At 48.9% G+C, this 18,576-nt stretch overlaps 1 protein-coding gene across 10 annotated transcripts in view; it reads right to left on the minus strand.

The window, feature by feature from the left end:
• LOC132396914 (phospholipid scramblase 1-like) overlaps nt 1-18,576 on the minus strand; it is a 131,078-nt gene that overhangs the window by 13,661 nt on the left and 98,841 nt on the right. For 7 of the 10 annotated variants that reach the window (XM_059975006.1, XM_059975007.1, XM_059975003.1 and 4 more), the window contains 4 exons: nt 14,177-14,249; nt 12,830-13,125; nt 6,194-6,236; nt 3,590-3,810 (listed from right to left, as the gene is read on the minus strand). In XM_059975006.1, the coding sequence (XP_059830989.1) occupies nt 3,590-3,810; nt 6,194-6,236; nt 12,830-13,125; nt 14,177-14,189 (573 nt within the window). In that variant the 5' untranslated portion in view covers nt 14,190-14,249. Of the gene's footprint in view, nt 1-3,589; nt 3,811-6,193; nt 6,237-12,829; nt 13,126-14,176; nt 14,250-18,576 lie in introns of those variants that run through there. The other 3 variants (XM_059975011.1, XM_059975010.1, XM_059975012.1) reach the window with 2 other exon arrangements.

Consider the following 18,576-nt stretch of genomic DNA (forward strand, 5'->3'; position numbering starts at 1 on the left):
CCTCTGAGCATTGTTTGGGCAGGCGAGAAGAAATTTCAGAGAGGGATCATGGGTGGGGGAAGTGTGTTTCAGTTGAACTGTTCCAAGAAAATAAAATTTAAATAGATAAAGTGAACGCTGAAAATATTCAGCAGGGCAGCAGCGGCTGTGGAGAGAGAATAATAGTCACATGCTGAGATACAGTGAACAGCTGGTCTTGCATACTCTTCGCACAGATTAATTGATTAGATTCATTTATATATTTATCACAGGTACAGTACTGTGCTAAAGTCTTAGGCGCACACACACACACACACACACACACACACACATATATATATATCTATAGCTAAACTTCTGCACTGTATTTGTCAGCGGAGAGCGAGTTTGTAAATCTGGCAGGAGTAAAGGATGTTGGGAATGGTGAGGATGGAGCGCCGTGAGAGGGGTGTGGGACAGGTGGCAGGGAAGGAATGCTGGGGTTGGGGGGTGGCACGGGTGCAGACACCAGGCAAGGTCATTTGATTCCAAACAATTGGTTTATTGATCATTACAGAATGTCTCCCTGGTGCTTCCTGCTCCCTCCTCTCTCCCTTCCCCTTTTCCCATCTATGATTCCCCTCTTCCCGCCCCCTTCCCACTCTCAGTCCACAATAGAAATCCATTTCAGAATCAGGTTTATCATCACTCATGCATGTCCTGAAATTAGATATTTTTTTTTACAGCTGTACAGTGCAATGCATAAATTGTGTTGTTTGCATTAACAATCAACACAACCTAAACATGCAGGCTGCCCCAAGCACATTCCAGTGCCGATACAGCACACCCACAACATTCAGCAGAACAACACGGGGCAAAACAGGCCCCCTTATCCCTCGCACCCATCCAGCCAAGAAAACAGACAATGTTTCAGTTCTAGCATTTTCCATTTTGTGGCGTGATTCAGTTTCTTTTAGTTTACAAGTATGTCTAGCCTGCCAGCCAACTCTTTACAAAGGCCAAGCAGATCAATGTGCTGGGAACAATCCGCTTCAACTTGTGCCATCACCAACATTCCATCGGAAGAGGCAGATGCATTAATTTTCAGTAGGGGAGGTGGTGGAGGAACACTGATGTTCAGGGATATATATCCCTGAGAGTGCACTTCTATCTTTCCCAGGCAACACCCACTCAATGCTGGAGGAACTCAGCATCTATGGAAGAGTAAACAGTCGACATTTGGGCCGAGACTCTTCATCAGGACTGGGAAGGAAGAGATTAGGAAGGTGATGGGAGAGGGGAGGACAAAGAACAAGGTGGTACATGATAGGTGAAACCGGGAGACGGGGAGGGTTGAGGTAAAGAGCTGGGAAGTCGATTTGTGGAAGAGATAAAGGTCTGGAGAAGGAGGAATCTGATAGGAGAGGGCAGAAGGCCATGGAGGAAAGGGAAGGGGAGGAGCACCAGAGGGAGGTGATGGACAAGTATGGAGATAAGGTGAGATAGGGGAACAGGAAAGGGGAATGGTGAAGGAGAGGGTGTTGGAGGGCAATTACTGAAAGTTTGAAAAATCAATGTCCATGCCATCAGGATGAAGGAAAATGAAACATCGTTCCTCCTCCCAGCTTTGGCAAAGAGTTGAAAAACTCAACAAGTGGACCATTTCTTCCTCTGCAGATGCTGCCTGACCTGCTGAGTGTTTCCCACATGTCCCAAATGAAGTCACAGTATAAATGTGCAAGAAGCCCAGCTCTGTAGGGAAGTGGTAGAGACAGAGAGGTCAGTCTCTGACAGCCTTTGTGGAAGGTTATTAGAGCAAAGTTTAAATCACATTTGGGATATTATGTTTATTTCTTATTACAGAAAGGACGTGGAAGCTTTGGAAAGGGTGCAGAGGATGCTGCCTGGGTCAGAGAACTTATTTTATGAGGAAAGGTTGTACGAGCTAGGACTTTTCTCTTTGGAGCCAAGGAGAAAACAACGTGACAAAGATGTATAAATTATGACTGGCAGCATGGAGATACATCCCTACCAAAGGAGGAATAGGGTGCTCCTTCCCTCCAGTAGCCTGCAGGTCACCCTTGGACAAGATGCCCTCCCAACCCTTCTGATCAGGGTCACATGAACCCATGGGGACAGGTGGTGGATGATCGTACGAGCAGCTGGTGCAGATCGCAAGTCCTGGTTACGTGACCACTGACGTCTGGTAGACAATCTCTGAAGAGTATTGGTAATGACTGGGGTCACCCGTCTTGTAGAGACACTGCCCAGAGAAAGGCAACGGCAAACCACTTCTGTAGAAAGCTGTGCCAAGAACAGTCATGGTTATGGAAAGGCCATGATCGCCCATGTCATACGACATGGCATGCCATGAACGAATGATAAAATTGTAACGGGCACAGATAGAGTGGACAGCCAGCACCTTTATCCCAGGGCGGAAATGGCTAATACTACAAGACATGCTTGTAAGGTGAGTGGAGGAACATTGGGGGGCGGTGGGGTATGTCAGAGATAAAGCTTTATTTCACACAGAGAATGGTGAGTGCCTTTAATGTACAACCGTGTATGGTTGTTGAGGCAAATACAACAGGGACTCTTAAGAGTCTCTAGATTGGCACACAGATGAAAGAAAAATGGAGGGTTATGGGCTGTTCAGGAGGGAAGTGTTAGGTTGATTGTGGGGTAGATCAAAGGATGGCACAACAGCATGGGCCGAAGGGCATTTGCTGTGTATTTAACCATAAGATCATTTATTGTCTTTTCCCTATTACTTGTGACTAATTTTGTTTCCAGGCAGGTTCCAAGAAGCAATCTCTGATGCACTCCTCTCTGCAATCCGTCCAGCCATACCACATCGCCTGGCATTTGTCCAATCAAAACAGCCCTGAGCTCCAGAATCTATCCAATCAACAAGCCCTGTCCCTGAAATCCATTCCATCAATTGGCCCTGGCCTCTGGAATAAATCTAATTTAAAAGCCCTAACATCCAGAATCCATCCAATCAACAAACCCTGTCCCTGAAATCCATCCAATCAATTGGCCCTGAGCTAAAGAATCCATCCAATCAACAAGCCCTGTCCCTGAAATCCATTCCATCAATTGGCCCTGGCCTCTGGAATAAATCTAATTTAAAAGCCCTAACATCCAGAATCCATCCAATCAAAGGGCTTTACTTTCAAAATCCAACCAATTAAATGGTCCTTGCTGCCAGAATCCATCCAATTAAATGGTGCTCGTGCCTAAATCCATCCAATACATTGGCGTTGGGATCTGGAATCCATCCAATCAAGAGGTCCTGACCTCTGGAATTGATCCAATCAAGTTCTTTTCACCCCTCAATCCATCTAATCCACGGGTTCCCTACCCTCTTTTTGTTCCATGGACTCTAAGTTGGAAACGACTTATCTAATCCAAGAGCACTGGTCTCTGAAAGTCATCCAATCATAGGACTCTGGCCTTTGGGAACCACCCAATCAAAGTGTCCTCACCCCCTAAATCTATCCAATCAATGGACCCTGATCTCTGGAATCCATCCAGTTATAGTGCCCATGCTCCAAAAGCCTATCCTATTGGGGCGGGTAACCCTGGGAAGTTCAGGTCATTGGCTGTGGATGCCAGTGCTTCGACCCACCTCTTGGAGGCAGCAGGGGAACCAGCAGCTGGCACACTTGAAAGGCCGGACGAGGTGGATGACCTCCCTGTCGTCGTTGTCCATCAGTTTCATGTGAAAATATCGCAGGGAGCCGCAGCAGTTGCGTGTGCAGCAATTGCTCTTCTCCTTGGCACTGTAGATCTTCTGGCCCAGGCTGTTCTTGACCACGTACTTGTTCTTGGTCTCAAAGTTCAAAAGAGCTGGAGGAAGGCACGTGGCAACAGTTAATGGCACCCTGCTCAGACCGTCCCTCCACTTATTCACCATGTCCCCACCGCCCACATCCTGTCTCAGCTCAGCAGTGAATCTCTGGCCCCCTTCTCTGTCCTCATTTACTCCCTGGCTCTGCCCCACTGGCCCCTGACCCCAGCGGTCTCTTCCCTTCACTGAATTATCCCAGACCCTGGGGCCTCCATCATCACTGAATGACCCCTGACCCCAGGGCTCTGCACTCTTCACTAAATGACCCTTGGTCCAAAGGGGCAATTCCCATCATTGAATGACCCTTGAGCCCAGGGATATTTAGTTTTACTGAATGACCCTTGAGCCCAGAATCTCACATCACTGGAACTTTGACCCCAGTGATCTTCCCCATTCTCAAAGAAGACTCAACCCAATACTCCAGCACAGTCATTGCCCCCAGCAACAGATGAGTCCCTAGGATAGAGTTGGCAATGGGGTGGCACAGTAGATATGAGGGGAACCCTCCCTTCCTGTGCCACTATTGGCTATTTGAACATCAGCCATTTGGCGTGGGCGGTGCTGGAAGATACCATCTTAAAAGGACAGTAAGTATCTGAGCCAGGTATGTTTCTACAGCAACTAGCGACTTGACACCCCCTAGGGCGGGGGTCGGCAACCTGCGGCTCCGGAGCCACATGTGGCTCTTTTACGTCTGTGCTGCGGCTCCCTGTTGCTTTGGGAAATACTTGGTTGTGGCGACCCTTTTCCTGGCACATCTGAACCGACTCACAATAAGATAGCCTACGGGGGTTTGCGAGCACAGAGCTTTGGAGCCTCTGCGCCATGGGGGGGGGGGGGGCAGGTTGAGGGAGGCTTAAAAGTGAGGCTGAAGATTTCGAATAAAGTTTTTTTCCTTCGACTGCAGTTACCGACTCCGTGTCGTAATTTTAGCGCTGCGTGTAGCACACCGCTACATGGTCAGTATTTAATTAATATGTATTTTATGTTAGTTTGTTAGTTTTTGAAATGTAAATCTAAATTTGAAGATTATGGTGATCTTGTACAATCTAAATAAGACGTTGTGGCGACCCATTTGCTGACACATCCGAACCGGCTCACAATTAGCCAGCGTTCAGGCTAAGGGAGATAGCCTACGGGGGTTTGTGAGTACGTGTCTTTTGCAGCATCCGCGCCCATGGGGGGCGGGTTGAGGGAGGCTTAAAAGCAAGGCTGTTTAGTTCGAATAAAGCTATCTTTGACTGCAGTTTACTGACTGCGTGTAGCAACCGCTACAACGTGTTTTTATCGCTGGCTGTCCAGAGGGGAGGTGCTGAAACGCTTTGTCGCGCGTCTGGAAGAAGTGAAAACTTTCCTGGGCAGCAAAGGGCTCAACTTTCCTGAGCTGGAACAGCCAGAGTGGCTGGAAAAGCTACACTTCATGGTAGACATGACAGCGCACCTGAACACGCTGAACACAGCTCTTCAACGGGGTAAGGACGTACAGCCCTGCACATGTTGGAGGATGTTTTGCATTCGAGCGCAAGTTGACGTTGCTTGCCAGAGATTTACAGAAAGGCACATTGTCTCACTTCCCCAATTTGAGAGAGTTCAAACAATGTCACGACATGATAAATTCGGAGTATTTACATTCTGCAATCATCGCAATGCAAACATCATTTGGGAAACGCTTCTGTGAGTTCAGAGAGGAAAAAAACACATTATCCTTCCCGGTCACTCCCCTAAGCATCGATCCATCCCTACTGAATACGACTGCATTGTCAGGTGTGAGTCAACCTGAACAAGGATGATAAATATTTTAATTGCGTATTATTTTACGTATATTCATATGTTTTCATTGTTCAGTGAAATAGTCCTTTTATTTTTCAGGTTGACAACTGGCTGACGTTATTTTTGGTTTGCTGCTGGCGGCAAATTTAAGTTTGGCGTTTTTCATAAATACAAGAAGGACTCAAATAGACGTTGAGTATTTTACTTAAAAGTAACCTTCAACCCAACGTCTTTTTTTCGGAGTTCAAAATGTTTTTGTTGCATGCAGAAATGTAATTTCGTTTTCTCTGCAGGAGTTCATCAATTTCATAAATGCAACACATTATAGTTTATTTATACATAGCATAAAGGCAAAACAAAACGTTGTATGCAGTGTTATTTCATTTTAAATGTCAAACGGGTTTTGCGGCTCCCAGTGTTTTCTTTTCTGTGGGAAACGGGTCCAAGTGGCTCTTTCAGTGGTAAAGGTTGCTGACCCCTGCCCTAGGGCAATGTGTTGGTGACCTCCCTGCCTCCCTACATCGCCGAGCCCCTCATGATGAAGCCAGGGGAGCAGTGGGTTCTGACAGAGGGCCAAACGCAGGCAAGAGCCAGCGATTTTTATGGTCCTACCTTCCACCAGCTCCACCTTCTGATGAATAAGGACTTGGTCAATCTGTAAAATAAGCAGAGGGCAGGTTGAGAAGAACAAAGGCTATCAACTAGGGCTTCAGTTTCCCTTCCCCCCCCGCCACCCCTCTTCGGAATCAGAATCAGGTTTAATATCACCGGCATATGTGGTGAAATTTGTTTTCATACAGCAGCAGTACACTGCAATACATGATAATAATAACAGTAAATTACTGTAAGAGGTATCATTCATTCTTTGATTGTACCTGGCAAATTTTTCTACACAAGTGATTTGCCATTGCCTTCTTCTGGGCAGTGTCTTTACAAGACGGGTGACCCCACAGCCATTATCAATACTCTTCAGAGATTGTCTGCCTGGCGTCAGTGGTCACATAACCAGGACTTGTGATATGCACCGGCTCCTCGTACGACCATCCACCACCTACTTCACATGACCCTGATCCATGGGGTGGTTGGTGGCTAATCAGGTGCTACACCTTGCCCAAGGGTGACCTGCAGGCTAGCGGAGGGAAGGAGTGACTTACACCTCCTTTGGTTGAGATGCATCTCCACTCTGCCACATAGTAGGATATATATATATATATATATATATACACATTAAAACAGTTAAATTGAATAAGTAGCGTAAAAAGAGAGAGAAAAAATAATGAGGTCGTATTCATGGGTTCAATGTCCATTCAGAAATCTGATGACAGAGGGGAAGAAGCTGTTCCTGAATTGTTGAGTGTGTGCCTTCAGGCTCCTGTACCTCCTTCCTGATATTAGCAATGAGAAGAGGGCATGTCCTGGGTGATGGATGCCCCTGTTTAGAAGCATCGCTCCTTGAAGATGTCCTGGATATTGGGGAGGCTAGAGTTCATGATGAAGCTGACTGAGTTTACAACTCTGCAGTTTATTTCGATCTTGTGAAGTAGCTCCCCCCACCACCCTCACACCACATGGTTCCCTACTTTATTACAGACTATTGTTTTGTCCCTTTACCTCCCAACACTGACCTTTCCTACGATAGTGTTTCATGTAGATGTGTTCAATGGTTGAGAAAGCCTTACGCTGCCATAGGAACGCAGCACACATCATCAGAGATCCTCACCAACCAGGCCGTGCTCTTTTTCTCGCTGCTGCCATTTAGGTAGAAGATACAGGAGCCTCAGGACTCACACCACCAGTTCAGGAACAATCACTACTCCTCAACCATCAGGCTCTTGAACAAAAGGGGATAACTACACTCACTTGCCCATCCATTGAGATGTTCCCACAACCAGCAATGACACTTTAAGGTCTCTTTATCTCATTATCTCATGATTGTTACTTATTGCTATTTATTTATATTTGCATTTGCACAGTTTGTTGTCTTCTGCACTCTGGTTGATCTTTCATTGATCCTGTTACAGTTACTATTCTATTGATTTGTTGATTATGCCCGCAGGAAGATGCATCTCAGGGTTGTATGTGGTGACATATCTGTACTTTGATAATAAAATTTACTTTCAACTTTGTTGGATCGGGAGACAATATCGTCCAGAAGGTTCTTCAAAAGAATAAGGTGTAAATCTTCTGGTTACAGACACTTTATTAGTTGTCCATAGCAAATTAATCAACTTATTCTACTGTCAGTAAGAAAGATCAAAGAAAGAGAAAGAATTGAAGGAAGGAAGAGTCTCCCTTCGTTCACAGAACCTTGCCTTGTCACCAAATACAATCAACACACACAAAATGCTGGTGGAACGCAGCAGGCCAGGCAGCATCTATAGTGAGAAGAGCTGTCGACGTTTCGGGCTGAGACCCTTCGTCAGGACTAACTTAAAGGAAAGATAGTAAGAGATTTGAAAGTAGTTGGGGGAGGGGAAAATGCGAAATGATAGGAGAAGACCAGAGCGGATGGAGTGAAGCTGAAAGCCAGACAGGTGACTGGCAAAAGGGACACAGAGCTAGAGGTGCACCAAATACAATCCCGAGATTCATTTTCCTGTGGGCAATCACAGTGAGATTAAGAAACACAATAGAATCAATGAAAGGACAGCACGGTAGCGTAGTGGCCAGCACATTTTACAGTACAGATGATCTGGGTTCAATTCCCATCACTGTCTGTAAGGAATTCATACATTCTCCCCGTGACCACGAGTTTCCTACCACACTCCAAAGATGTACTGGTTGGTAGGTCAATTGGTCATTGTAGATTGTCCCGTGATGAGGCTAGGGTTAAATTGATGGGATGGGCTGTGCAGTTCGAAGGGTTGGAAGGGCCTATTTCATAGCGTCTCTCAATAAATAAATAAATACAGACAAACAACCAATGTGCAAAAGACAACATGCTGTTGCAAATACAAAAAGAAAGAAAACAAGAAATAGTAGTAATAAATTAACAATAAATATAAAGAACATGAAAGTGAGTGCAGAGGTTGTGGAAACATTTCAATGATGGGGCGTGAAGTTATCCCCTTTGGTTCAAGAGCCTGATGGTTTGGGGGCAGTAACTGTCCTTGAAACTGGTGGTGTGAGTTCTGAGGCTCTTGTACCTTCTACCTGATGGCAGCAGCGAGAAAGCATGGCCTGGGTGGTAAGGATCTTTGATGAAGGATGCTGCTTCCCTGCGACAGCACTGTGTGTAGATCTGCTCTATCGTTGGGAGTGCTTTACCTTTATGGACTGGGCCATATTTTTCTGGGATTTTCCATACAAGAGCATTGGTGTTTCCATACCAGGCTGTGATGCAACCAGCCATTGTAGTCTCCACCACACATCTTTTTGAGGTTTGTCTTTATACTGAAAACTAGCTCAAGCTGGACAGATATGAAAATTCCTTTGATAAGAACTGTCTATGCGAGTTTGATTTATGACTGCAAGCAAAGAAAATGGAAAAAAAATACAATACCAGTTATCCTACATATTACTGAAAATCCACTAAACACTTACAATTGATTTTACAAACATTTAAGCAAGTATAGAGAATGTTAAACTATAAGAAAAAGACAATATGGACGTTAATCCAAGTAACTCCACAGTCGTGTTATCTCCAGCCCACGGGGGAGGGAATACAGAGACTGAGTGAGGAGTATAAGCATTCCCCCCCCCCCAATCGACAACATCATAAAGAGGAGGGGCCTCAAGACGTCACCCATTCATTATTAAGGACCCTCACCATCCTGAACATGTCCTCTTCCCATACCATTAGAGATGAGATCCAGGAGCCTGAAGATCTGCACTCAAGGTTTCTAGGAACAGCTTGACCACACCTCCACCACCAGATTTCTGAACGGTCCATCAACCTATGAACCCCACCTCGCTATTCCTATTTTTTCACTATTGATCTATTTATTTATTTATGTTGTAATTTCCACCCCCCTCCCCCCGACACAATACTGCTGCTGTAAAGTACAAAATTTCACAACATACAGTCCTGTGCAAAAGACTTAGGCTCGTGCAAAAAAATTCTGTTAAGCAAAGATGCTTTCAAAAATAATGAAATGAGAAGTTTTTAAATATCAGAACATTTTCTATTAAGAGCAACGAACAGTAAGAAAAAGACTAAAATCAGTATCTGGTGTATCCACCCTTTGCCTTAAAACTGCATCAATTCCCTTAGGTACACTGTTGTGCAGTTTTATACAAAAATTGGCTGGTGGTTTGTTCTAAGCATTTTGGAGAACTCGCCACAGATCTTCTGCCGACTCTGGGTGTCTCGTTTGCCTTTCGCCTGTCTCTCCAGGTAATCCCAGACAGCCTCGATGATGTTGCGATCAGGGTTCTGTGGAGACCACACCATCTGAAGCCATATAAAAAATCTCCGGTGCCTAAGACTTTTGCACAGGTCTGTATGTCAGAGATGACAACTCTGATTCTGATTCTGACTGAGGAACGGGCTAAGTATACAGGCCCTCAAACAGTAGCTAGGATGTGGGGTCTACATTTCCAATGGGAGACAGAAAAGGCATGCGATAAGGGCAATGTTACGATAATCACGGGGGACTTCAACATTCAGGTCATCGTCAGTGTGGGTGATCATGGTCTTTCCATGACCATGACTGTCCTTGGCAAATTTTTGTACAGAAGTGGTTTGCTGTTGCCATCTTCTGGGCAGTGTCTTTCCAAGATGGGAGACCCCATCCATTACAACACTCTGCCGAGGTTGTCTGCCCGGCATCAGTGATTGCATAACTAGGACTTGCGATATGCTGCTCATACGACCATCTACCGCCTGCTCCCATGGCTTCATACGATCCTGACTGGAGGGAGGTGAGGCTAAGCAGGTGCTGCACCTTGCCCAAGGGTGACCTGCAGGCTAGGGGGAGGGTAGAAGCAGAGGGTCTCTACCTCCTTTGGTAGGGACGTCTCTCCACCCTGTCTCCCATATATGCAGGTAGATCAGGTCGGTGCTGTATCCCAAGAGAGGGAATTTGTAGAATTACTTCTTAGAGCAGCTTGTGGTTGAGCTCTTCCACGCCACCCCCTCTGTCCTATCCTTTCGCTACAAGGTGTATCCTTGGATGTTCCAGTATGATCTTTCAGCCAAGACTCGGTGATGCCCACAACGTCATACCCACCAAACTCTAACTGTGTTACATGATCATCTACCTTATTTCATACACTGCATGCATTCAACACCTTCAGTCCCGTACTCATCGTCCTTTTCAATTTTGCCTCCATGTTACACTTCAACTCATACCACTGACTGCAATTTTGCCCTAACATCTGACTGTCCTTCCTCACAGACTCACTACACACCGCATCTGTTTGTAAACCAGCTGCCCCATTTTCAGTCTGATCACTCCAGTTCTCACCCCCCTGCCAAATTAGTTTAAACCCTCCCCAACAGCTCTAGCAAACCTGCCCACAAGGATACTGGTACCCACCGGGTTCGGGCGTCACCCGTCCTTTGTGTACAGGTCGTACCTTCCCCAGAGGTGATCCCAATGATCCAGAAATCTGAAACCCTGCCGCCTGCCCCACGTTCACCCATTCCTGCCCTGACCAGCACCTGTTACTGGGAGTAATCCCGAGATTATTACCCTGGAGTTCCTGCTCTTCACTTCCCTGACTCAACATATTCACTTTGCAGCACCTCTTCCCCCTTTCTATCCGTGTCACTGGTGCCAACGTGTGCCACATTCTCTGCCCCCCCTTCTGAATAATCTGCAGCCTGGGCCCTAGTGCCCGGGGCTAACATAGCAGCTCATTCCACACTCTGATGACCCCGAGTGAAGAAGTTTCACCCTTTCTCGGAGACCTGTAGAAACTTACACTGCCTGGTCCACACCATCTTCTGACATCTCTCATTGGACAGGAGGTACAGAAGCCTGAAGTCCCACAACACCGGGCTCAGGAACAGCTACTTCCCTTCAACTGGCACACCCCTCACTACAGCAACACCGTGATGACTTTGCACTACAATCAAATTTGCATTTCCTTCTCCGAGTTTTGTAAAGACTTTGTATAATTTACATTTAACCTATGTTGTGAACATTGTGTCTCCCTGGTTTATTATTACCATCATCATCATTATGTGCCATGTCGTATGATGTGAGCGTTCATGGTCTATCCATGACCATGATTGTGTTTGGCAAATGTTTCTACACAAGTCACAAGTGGTTTACTATTGCCTTCTTCTGGGCAGTGTCTTTACAAGACGGGTGATCGCACCCACTATCAATACTCTTCAGAGATTGTCTGCCTGGTGTCAGTGGTCACATAACCAGGACTTGTGATATACACCGGCTGCTCGTACGACCATCCACCACCTGCTCCCATGGCTTCACGTGACCCTGATCTGGTGGGGGTGGGGGTGGGGGTGGGGGTGGGGGGGGGGGCTAAGCAGGTGTCAGATATATAACAGTACCGTGAAAAACTTTGTCTTGCATGCTGTCTTTGCAGATCATTTCATTACAACAGTACATTGAGGTAGTATAAGGGAAAACAATAAAAGAATGCAGAATAAAGTGTCACAGTTACACAGAAAGTGTAGTGCAGTGTAGGTGGCCAACAAGGTGCAGGATCATAACAAGGTAGATTGTGAGATCCAAGAGTACATCTTGGTGTAATATGGGACCATTCAATCCAGCTGTCTTCCTGTTCATGGGACCATCCAGCTGTCTCAGAACAGCTGGATAGAAGCTGTCTGTGAGCCCAGCGGTACGGGCTGCCCCCGAGCACAACGGTGGATGGAGTGAACAGGAGTAGATAAAGAAGGTATAGAAAAGAGTGAGGGGGAGAGAAGCAAGGATATCTGGTGGGGGAGGGATCTTTGATTATGTCGGATGGTGCAGAGAGACGTTTGCAGAGGCCAGGCCGGTTTGGTGATGTGCTGAGCCGCCCACAACTCTCTGCTGTTTCTAGTGGTCCCAGGCCGAGCCGTTGCCAGAACAGATGCTTTCTAGGGTGCATCGGTAAAGGTTGGTGAGGGTCGTCAGGGGAGCTGTTGGATGCCATTTTCTCATTGCACCCGCCCACACACATAGCAGTAACTTAGCATCAACAAGATCTGCACCCTCCCCCTGGAGATCGGACACTGGCTTTCATCTCAGCAGGTCAGTCCCCAGTGTGCTGGGGAGGGGGTGGCATAGTTTGGATTCTTTTGCCCCACGCTCTGTTATCGCCCCCATCTCTTCCTGCCCTGAACCTTACCTGCATCAGGTACTCCAGTCCAGGGGGACAGTTGGCGCTGCCCATCAGGGGGGCCTGGATGATGCCGGGGTCTTCTTCGTGATGCCTGTGGTGTACGCTGGCTGGCGGACTCTGTATTGGCGGGCCACCGTGGTAGGGCGCTGTGGCTGGGGGGGCAGAAGGGTAAGGAAGGAAGCCGGGAGGGGGAGGCTGGTTGGGGTCCTGTGGGGGGTACCCAGGCTGTGGGTAACCATACGGTGGCACTGGGTACCCTGTGGGTTGCCCCACGGGGTAGGGTGAAGCTCCCGTTGGATAACCTGAAACAGCAAGTCAGCTGGTCAGTGACACTCACACTTGGAGAGCAGGCAATGCAGGGGCTGGTCGCTGACCTCTCACCCCTGGAGATCAGTCACCGACCTCTCACCCCTAGAGAGCGGTTTCTGACTTTTCACTCCTGGACAGCGGACACCAACGTCTCACCGCTGTAGGTCAGACACCTACATTTCACTCCTGCAGGTCAGTCACCGACAATACTTTTCACCCATAGATGTTCACCAACAACTTTCCTTTAACTCTGTTAGTCAGTTACTGACCTTTCACCCCGTAGTGCAGTCCCGACTTTTTATCCAGAGTCTACCCTGACCAGTGCAGTCCATGGCCCATGACTGTGACGGGACGGTGTAGAGGGAGCTTCACTCTGTGTCTGACCCTGGGAGTGTGTGATGGGACGGTGTAGAGGGAGCTTCACTCTGTCTGCCCTGGGAGTGTGTGATGGGACGGTGTAGAGGGAGCTTCACTCTGTCTGCCCTGGGAGTGTGTGATGGGACGGTGTAGAGGGAGTTTCACTCTGTGTCTGACCCTGGGAGTGTGTGATGGGACGGTGTAGAGGGAGCTTCACTCTGTCTGCCCTGGGAGTGTGTGATGGGACGGTGTAGAGGGAGCTTCACTCTGTGTCTGACCCCGGGAGTGTGGGATGGGATGGTGGAGAGGGAGCTTCACTCTGTGTCTGACCCTGGGAGTGTGTGATGGGACAGTGTAGAGGGAGTTTCACTCTGTGTCTGACCCTGGGAGTGTGTGATGGGACGGTGTAGAGGGAGCTTCACTCTGTGTCTGACCCTGGGAGTGTTTGATGGGACAGTGTAGAGGGAGTTTCACTCTGTGTCTGACCCTGGGAGTGTGTGATGGGATGATGTAGAGGGAGCTTCACTCTGTGTCTGACCCTGGGAGTGTGTGATGGGATGATGTAGAGGGAGCTTCACTCTGTGTCTGACCCTGGGAGTGTGTGATGGGACAGTGTAGAGGGAGCTTCACTCTGTGTCTGACGGGGCATGTGTGCTGTGTCGGTTGAGTAAAGGGAGCAGACTCTACCTGAAGTCGACATCGTAGCGGTGAGGACGGCCTTTGTCAGCGTCTAGCGGGCTCCAGGGAGGCCGGAAACACTCTGAGAGAGAGAGAGGGGCAGGCGGTGAGGTGGAGTCCAGGACAGACAAGGATCAGTAACATTCCCGATTCCGAATTGGTAGAAACCCACCCCTAAGATTTGTCATCTAACCATGTCCACACATCTGCCACCCGTCAGCCCGAGGCCATCTGCACACGATCCCCTCCAATGCCAGGCTCAGCACAGTTTCAAGGAATGGCATCCCATATTCCACATGGGTAGTCTGTAACCTGATGGCATGAAAACTGAACTCTCACACCTTCTTCCCCATTTTTTTACCTCTTGTCTCTCTCCTCCTGATACTCTTACCAATCATCACCCCCTCCGCATCACTTTGCCCTTCCCCACCCACCCACCACACATACACACACTCTGTCCCACCTGCCCTCCACACCTCCTTGGTTTGGTTCTGTGCTCTATCTTCCTCTCACATCAGATCCCACCTTTTGCAGCCTTTCGTCACCTACATCTGTGACCTTCCAACCCCTGTCGCTGTTCCCTCTCTCCCCTCCTCCATCTGCCCATCACCCCTCCTCACCTCGATCCACCCATCACCTCCCAGCCTCTGTCACTGTTCCCTCTCTCCCCTCGATCCACCCATCACCTCCCAGCCTCTGTCACTGTTCCCTCTCTCCCCTCCTCCATCTGCCCATCACCCCTCCTCACCTCGATCCACCCATCACCTCCCAGCCTCTGTCACTGTTCCCTCTCTCCCCTCGATCCACCCATCACCTCCCAGCCTCTGTCACTGTTCCCTCTCTCCCCTCGATCCACCCATCACCTCCCAGCCTCTGTCACTGTTCCCTCTCTCCCCTCCTCCATCTGCCCATCACCCCTCCTCACCTCGATCCACCCATCACCTCCCAGCCTCTGTCACTGTTCCCTCTCTCCCCTCCTCCATCTGCCCATCACCCCTCCTCACCTCGACCCACCCATCACCTCCCAGCCTCTGTCACTGTTCCCTCTCTCCCCTCCTCCATCTGCCCATCACCCCTCCTCACCTCGATCCACCCATCACCTCCCAGCCTCTGTCACTGTTCCCTCTCTCCCCTCCTCCATCTGCCCATCACCCCTCCTCACCTCGATCCACCCATCACCTCCCAGCCTCTGTCACTGTTCCCTCTCTCCCCTCCTCCATCTGCCCATCACCCCTCCTCACCTCGATCCACCCATCACCTCCCAGCCTCTGTCACTGTTCCCTCGATCCACCCATCACCTCCCAGCCTCTGTCACTGTTCCCTCGATCCACCCATCACCTCCCAGCCTCTGTCACTGTTCCCTCTCTCCCCTCCTCATCTCGATCCACCCATCACCTCCCAGCCTCTGTCACTGTTCCCTCGATCCACCCATCACCTCCCAGCCTCTGTCACTGTTCCCTCGATCCACCCATCACCTCCCAGCCTCTGTCACTGTACCCTCTCTCCCCTCCTCCATCTGCCCATCACCCCTCCTCACCTCAATCCACCCATCACCTCCCAGCCTCTGTCACTATTCCCTCTCTCCCCTCCTCCATCTGCCCATCACCCCTCCTCACCTCGATCCACCCATCACCTCCCAGCCTCTGTCACTGTACCCTCTCTCCCCTCCTCCATCTGCCCATCACCCCTCCTCACCTCAATCCACCCATCACCTCCCAGCCTCTGTCACTATTCCCTCTCTCCCCTCCTCCATCTGCCCATCACCCCTCCTCATCTCGATCCACCCATCACCTCCCAGCCTCTGTCACTGTTCCCTCGATCCACCCATCACCTCCCAGCCTCTGTCACTGTTCCCTCGATCCACCCATCACCTCCCAGCCTCTGTCACTGTACCCTCTCTCCCCTCGATCCACCCATCACCTCCCAGCCTCTGTCACTGTTCCCTCTCTCCCCTGGATCCACCCATCACCTCCCAGCCTCTGTCACTGTACCCTCTCTCCCCTGGATCCACCCATCACCTCCCAGCCTCTGTCACTGTTCCCTCTCTCCCCTCCTCACCTCGATCCACCCATCACCTCCCAGCCTCTGTCACTGTTCCCTCGATCCACCCATCACCTCCCAGCCTCTGTCACTGTTCCCTCGATCCACCCATCACCTCCCAGCCTCTGTCACTGTTCCCTCTCTCCCCTGGATCCACCCATCACCTCCCAGCCTCTGTCACTGTACCCTCTCTCCCCTCGATCCACCCATCACCTCCCAGCCTCTGTCACTGTTCCCTCTCTCCCCTGGATCCACCCATCACCTCCCAGCCTCTGTCACTGTACCCTCTCTCCCCTCGATCCACCCATCACCTCCCAGCCTCTGTCACTGTTCCCTCTCTCCCCTGGATCCACCCATCACCCATCGGTTCTTGCACCACTCCCTCCCCTCCACTTCTTTATACGGTCTATCTCCCTTCTAATCTTTCTGTCCATATGACAGGTCACGCCCTGTTTTCCTCCTCAGATCCTGCATGACTCGGGAGTTTCTTAAGGGTGTGTTTCTGGGAGAGGACAAGTTGTGTGGGATCGAGAGGTGTGAAACAAGAGGGCAGCCATTGCAGATCTGCTGGTGGGTTTAGGCACGAATTAAAGTGGGAAGTGCACGGTCTGGACTGTGCCGCGTCCTCAGACTGAGGCCACAGATCCTGATTTGGGCCCAGCATCGGGCCGTCATATATAGGAGCAGAATTCATCCCATTGAGTCTGCTCTGCCATTCCATCCTGGCTGATTTACTTACCCCCCCTCACCCCATTCTCCTGCCTTCTCCCCAACGGCCTGAATAATCAAGAAACTATCAATTTCCACCTTAAATATACCCGATGACTTGGCCTCCACAGCTGCCTGTGACAACGAATTCCGCAGATTCATCACCCTCTGCCTAAAGAAATTCTGCCTCATCTCTGTTTTTAAAAGCTGTCCTTCTATTCTGAGGCTGTGCCCTCAGCTGTGTATTTAATATTTCAGTAATATTTGAGTAAACAGGTAAATAAATTGTTTGATTCAGGTTCTCTGTTGTTTATATAATTCATTATGGGTTATATGTGTAAATACGTGAATTGCATACGTTATGATACTACTGTGAGATACGTATGCGCCTTGCTTAAAGTAAACACAGAGTAGGACTCACATTTCAGGCTCCCGTGTCTTCCTTTGAATTAGTTTAACGTTTCAAAGTTACAAAACTTAACGCCCTCTGGTTCCGGACTCCCCCACTATAGGAAACATGCACTCTATCTGGGCCTTTCAACAGCCATAGGGTTTCAATGAGAAAGCCTTGCATTCTTGTAAATCCAGTGAGTGCAGGCCCAGAGCCACTAGATGATCCTCACACGTTAAACCTTCCATTCGCAGGATCAGAATGACCTGCCCCTAAGCTTGTTAACCTGGGAGAAAATTCTGATGAGGGATCTTGGACTGAAACTTTTGACTTTGCTGAGGCCTGACCCGAGCACTTCCCTCACAATTCTACAGCAGGTAGTGGATTTGGCCTGGTACATCAGGGGTAAAGCCCTCCCGACCACTGAGCACATCTACATGAAAAGTTGTTGCAGGAAAGCCCCATCCATCATCAGAGATCCCCACAGGGGATATCTACACTCACTCTCCCCATCACTGAGATGTTCCCACAACCAATGATCTCACTTTGAGTCTTTATCTCATTATCTCATGCTCTCGTTATTTATCGCTATTTATTTATATTTGTATTTGCACGGTTTGTGGTCTTCTGCACTCTGGTTGATCTTTCATTGATCCTGTTACAGTTACTATAGCAACAGAAGGGACTGTGTGGAAGCTAGGACTCAGTGTTCGGCCAGTAGGTCCCCTGAACATTTGAAATGGGATCAATCACACGTGCCCTGTAACATCGAGTCAAACTCCCACAGTAGCAGCAACCCAAACTTTCGAGACACTCCCTTGGCTGAACCAGTTTGAGGTGGTTTTACCACTTACTAATATCTGCACAGAAAAACCACACAAAATCAGTCCTTTCAAACAGCCTGTTCACATGCCTTGGTCTTAAAATAATTCTTCCGCCAGCTACTCTGTCACTTTTTATGAAATCCTATTTTTCTGCGATGCCTTACCGAGGATCATATCATGAGGAAGTCACTATACACAAATGCTCCAGACAGCTCTTGACGTGAGTTGGCAACAGCACACGATGGACGTCGAGCTCTATGACGACCTACCATTGCTCACTACTAAAATCGAGGCAAGACTGTAACTAGCGGGGCACTGTCTACACCACCCTGAGCTACCTGCCAGCCTAGTCATCACATGGGAGGATGAACCCTGGGCACCCTCCCGAGACTCCTGTCAACATGCTCCTAGAAGACAGCGGTGCGGCCCAGGTAGATGAACTGAAA

This window comes from Hypanus sabinus, chromosome 7 (genome assembly GCF_030144855.1).
Source record: "Hypanus sabinus isolate sHypSab1 chromosome 7, sHypSab1.hap1, whole genome shotgun sequence".
Classification (NCBI taxonomy): domain Eukaryota; kingdom Metazoa; phylum Chordata; class Chondrichthyes; order Myliobatiformes; family Dasyatidae; genus Hypanus; species Hypanus sabinus.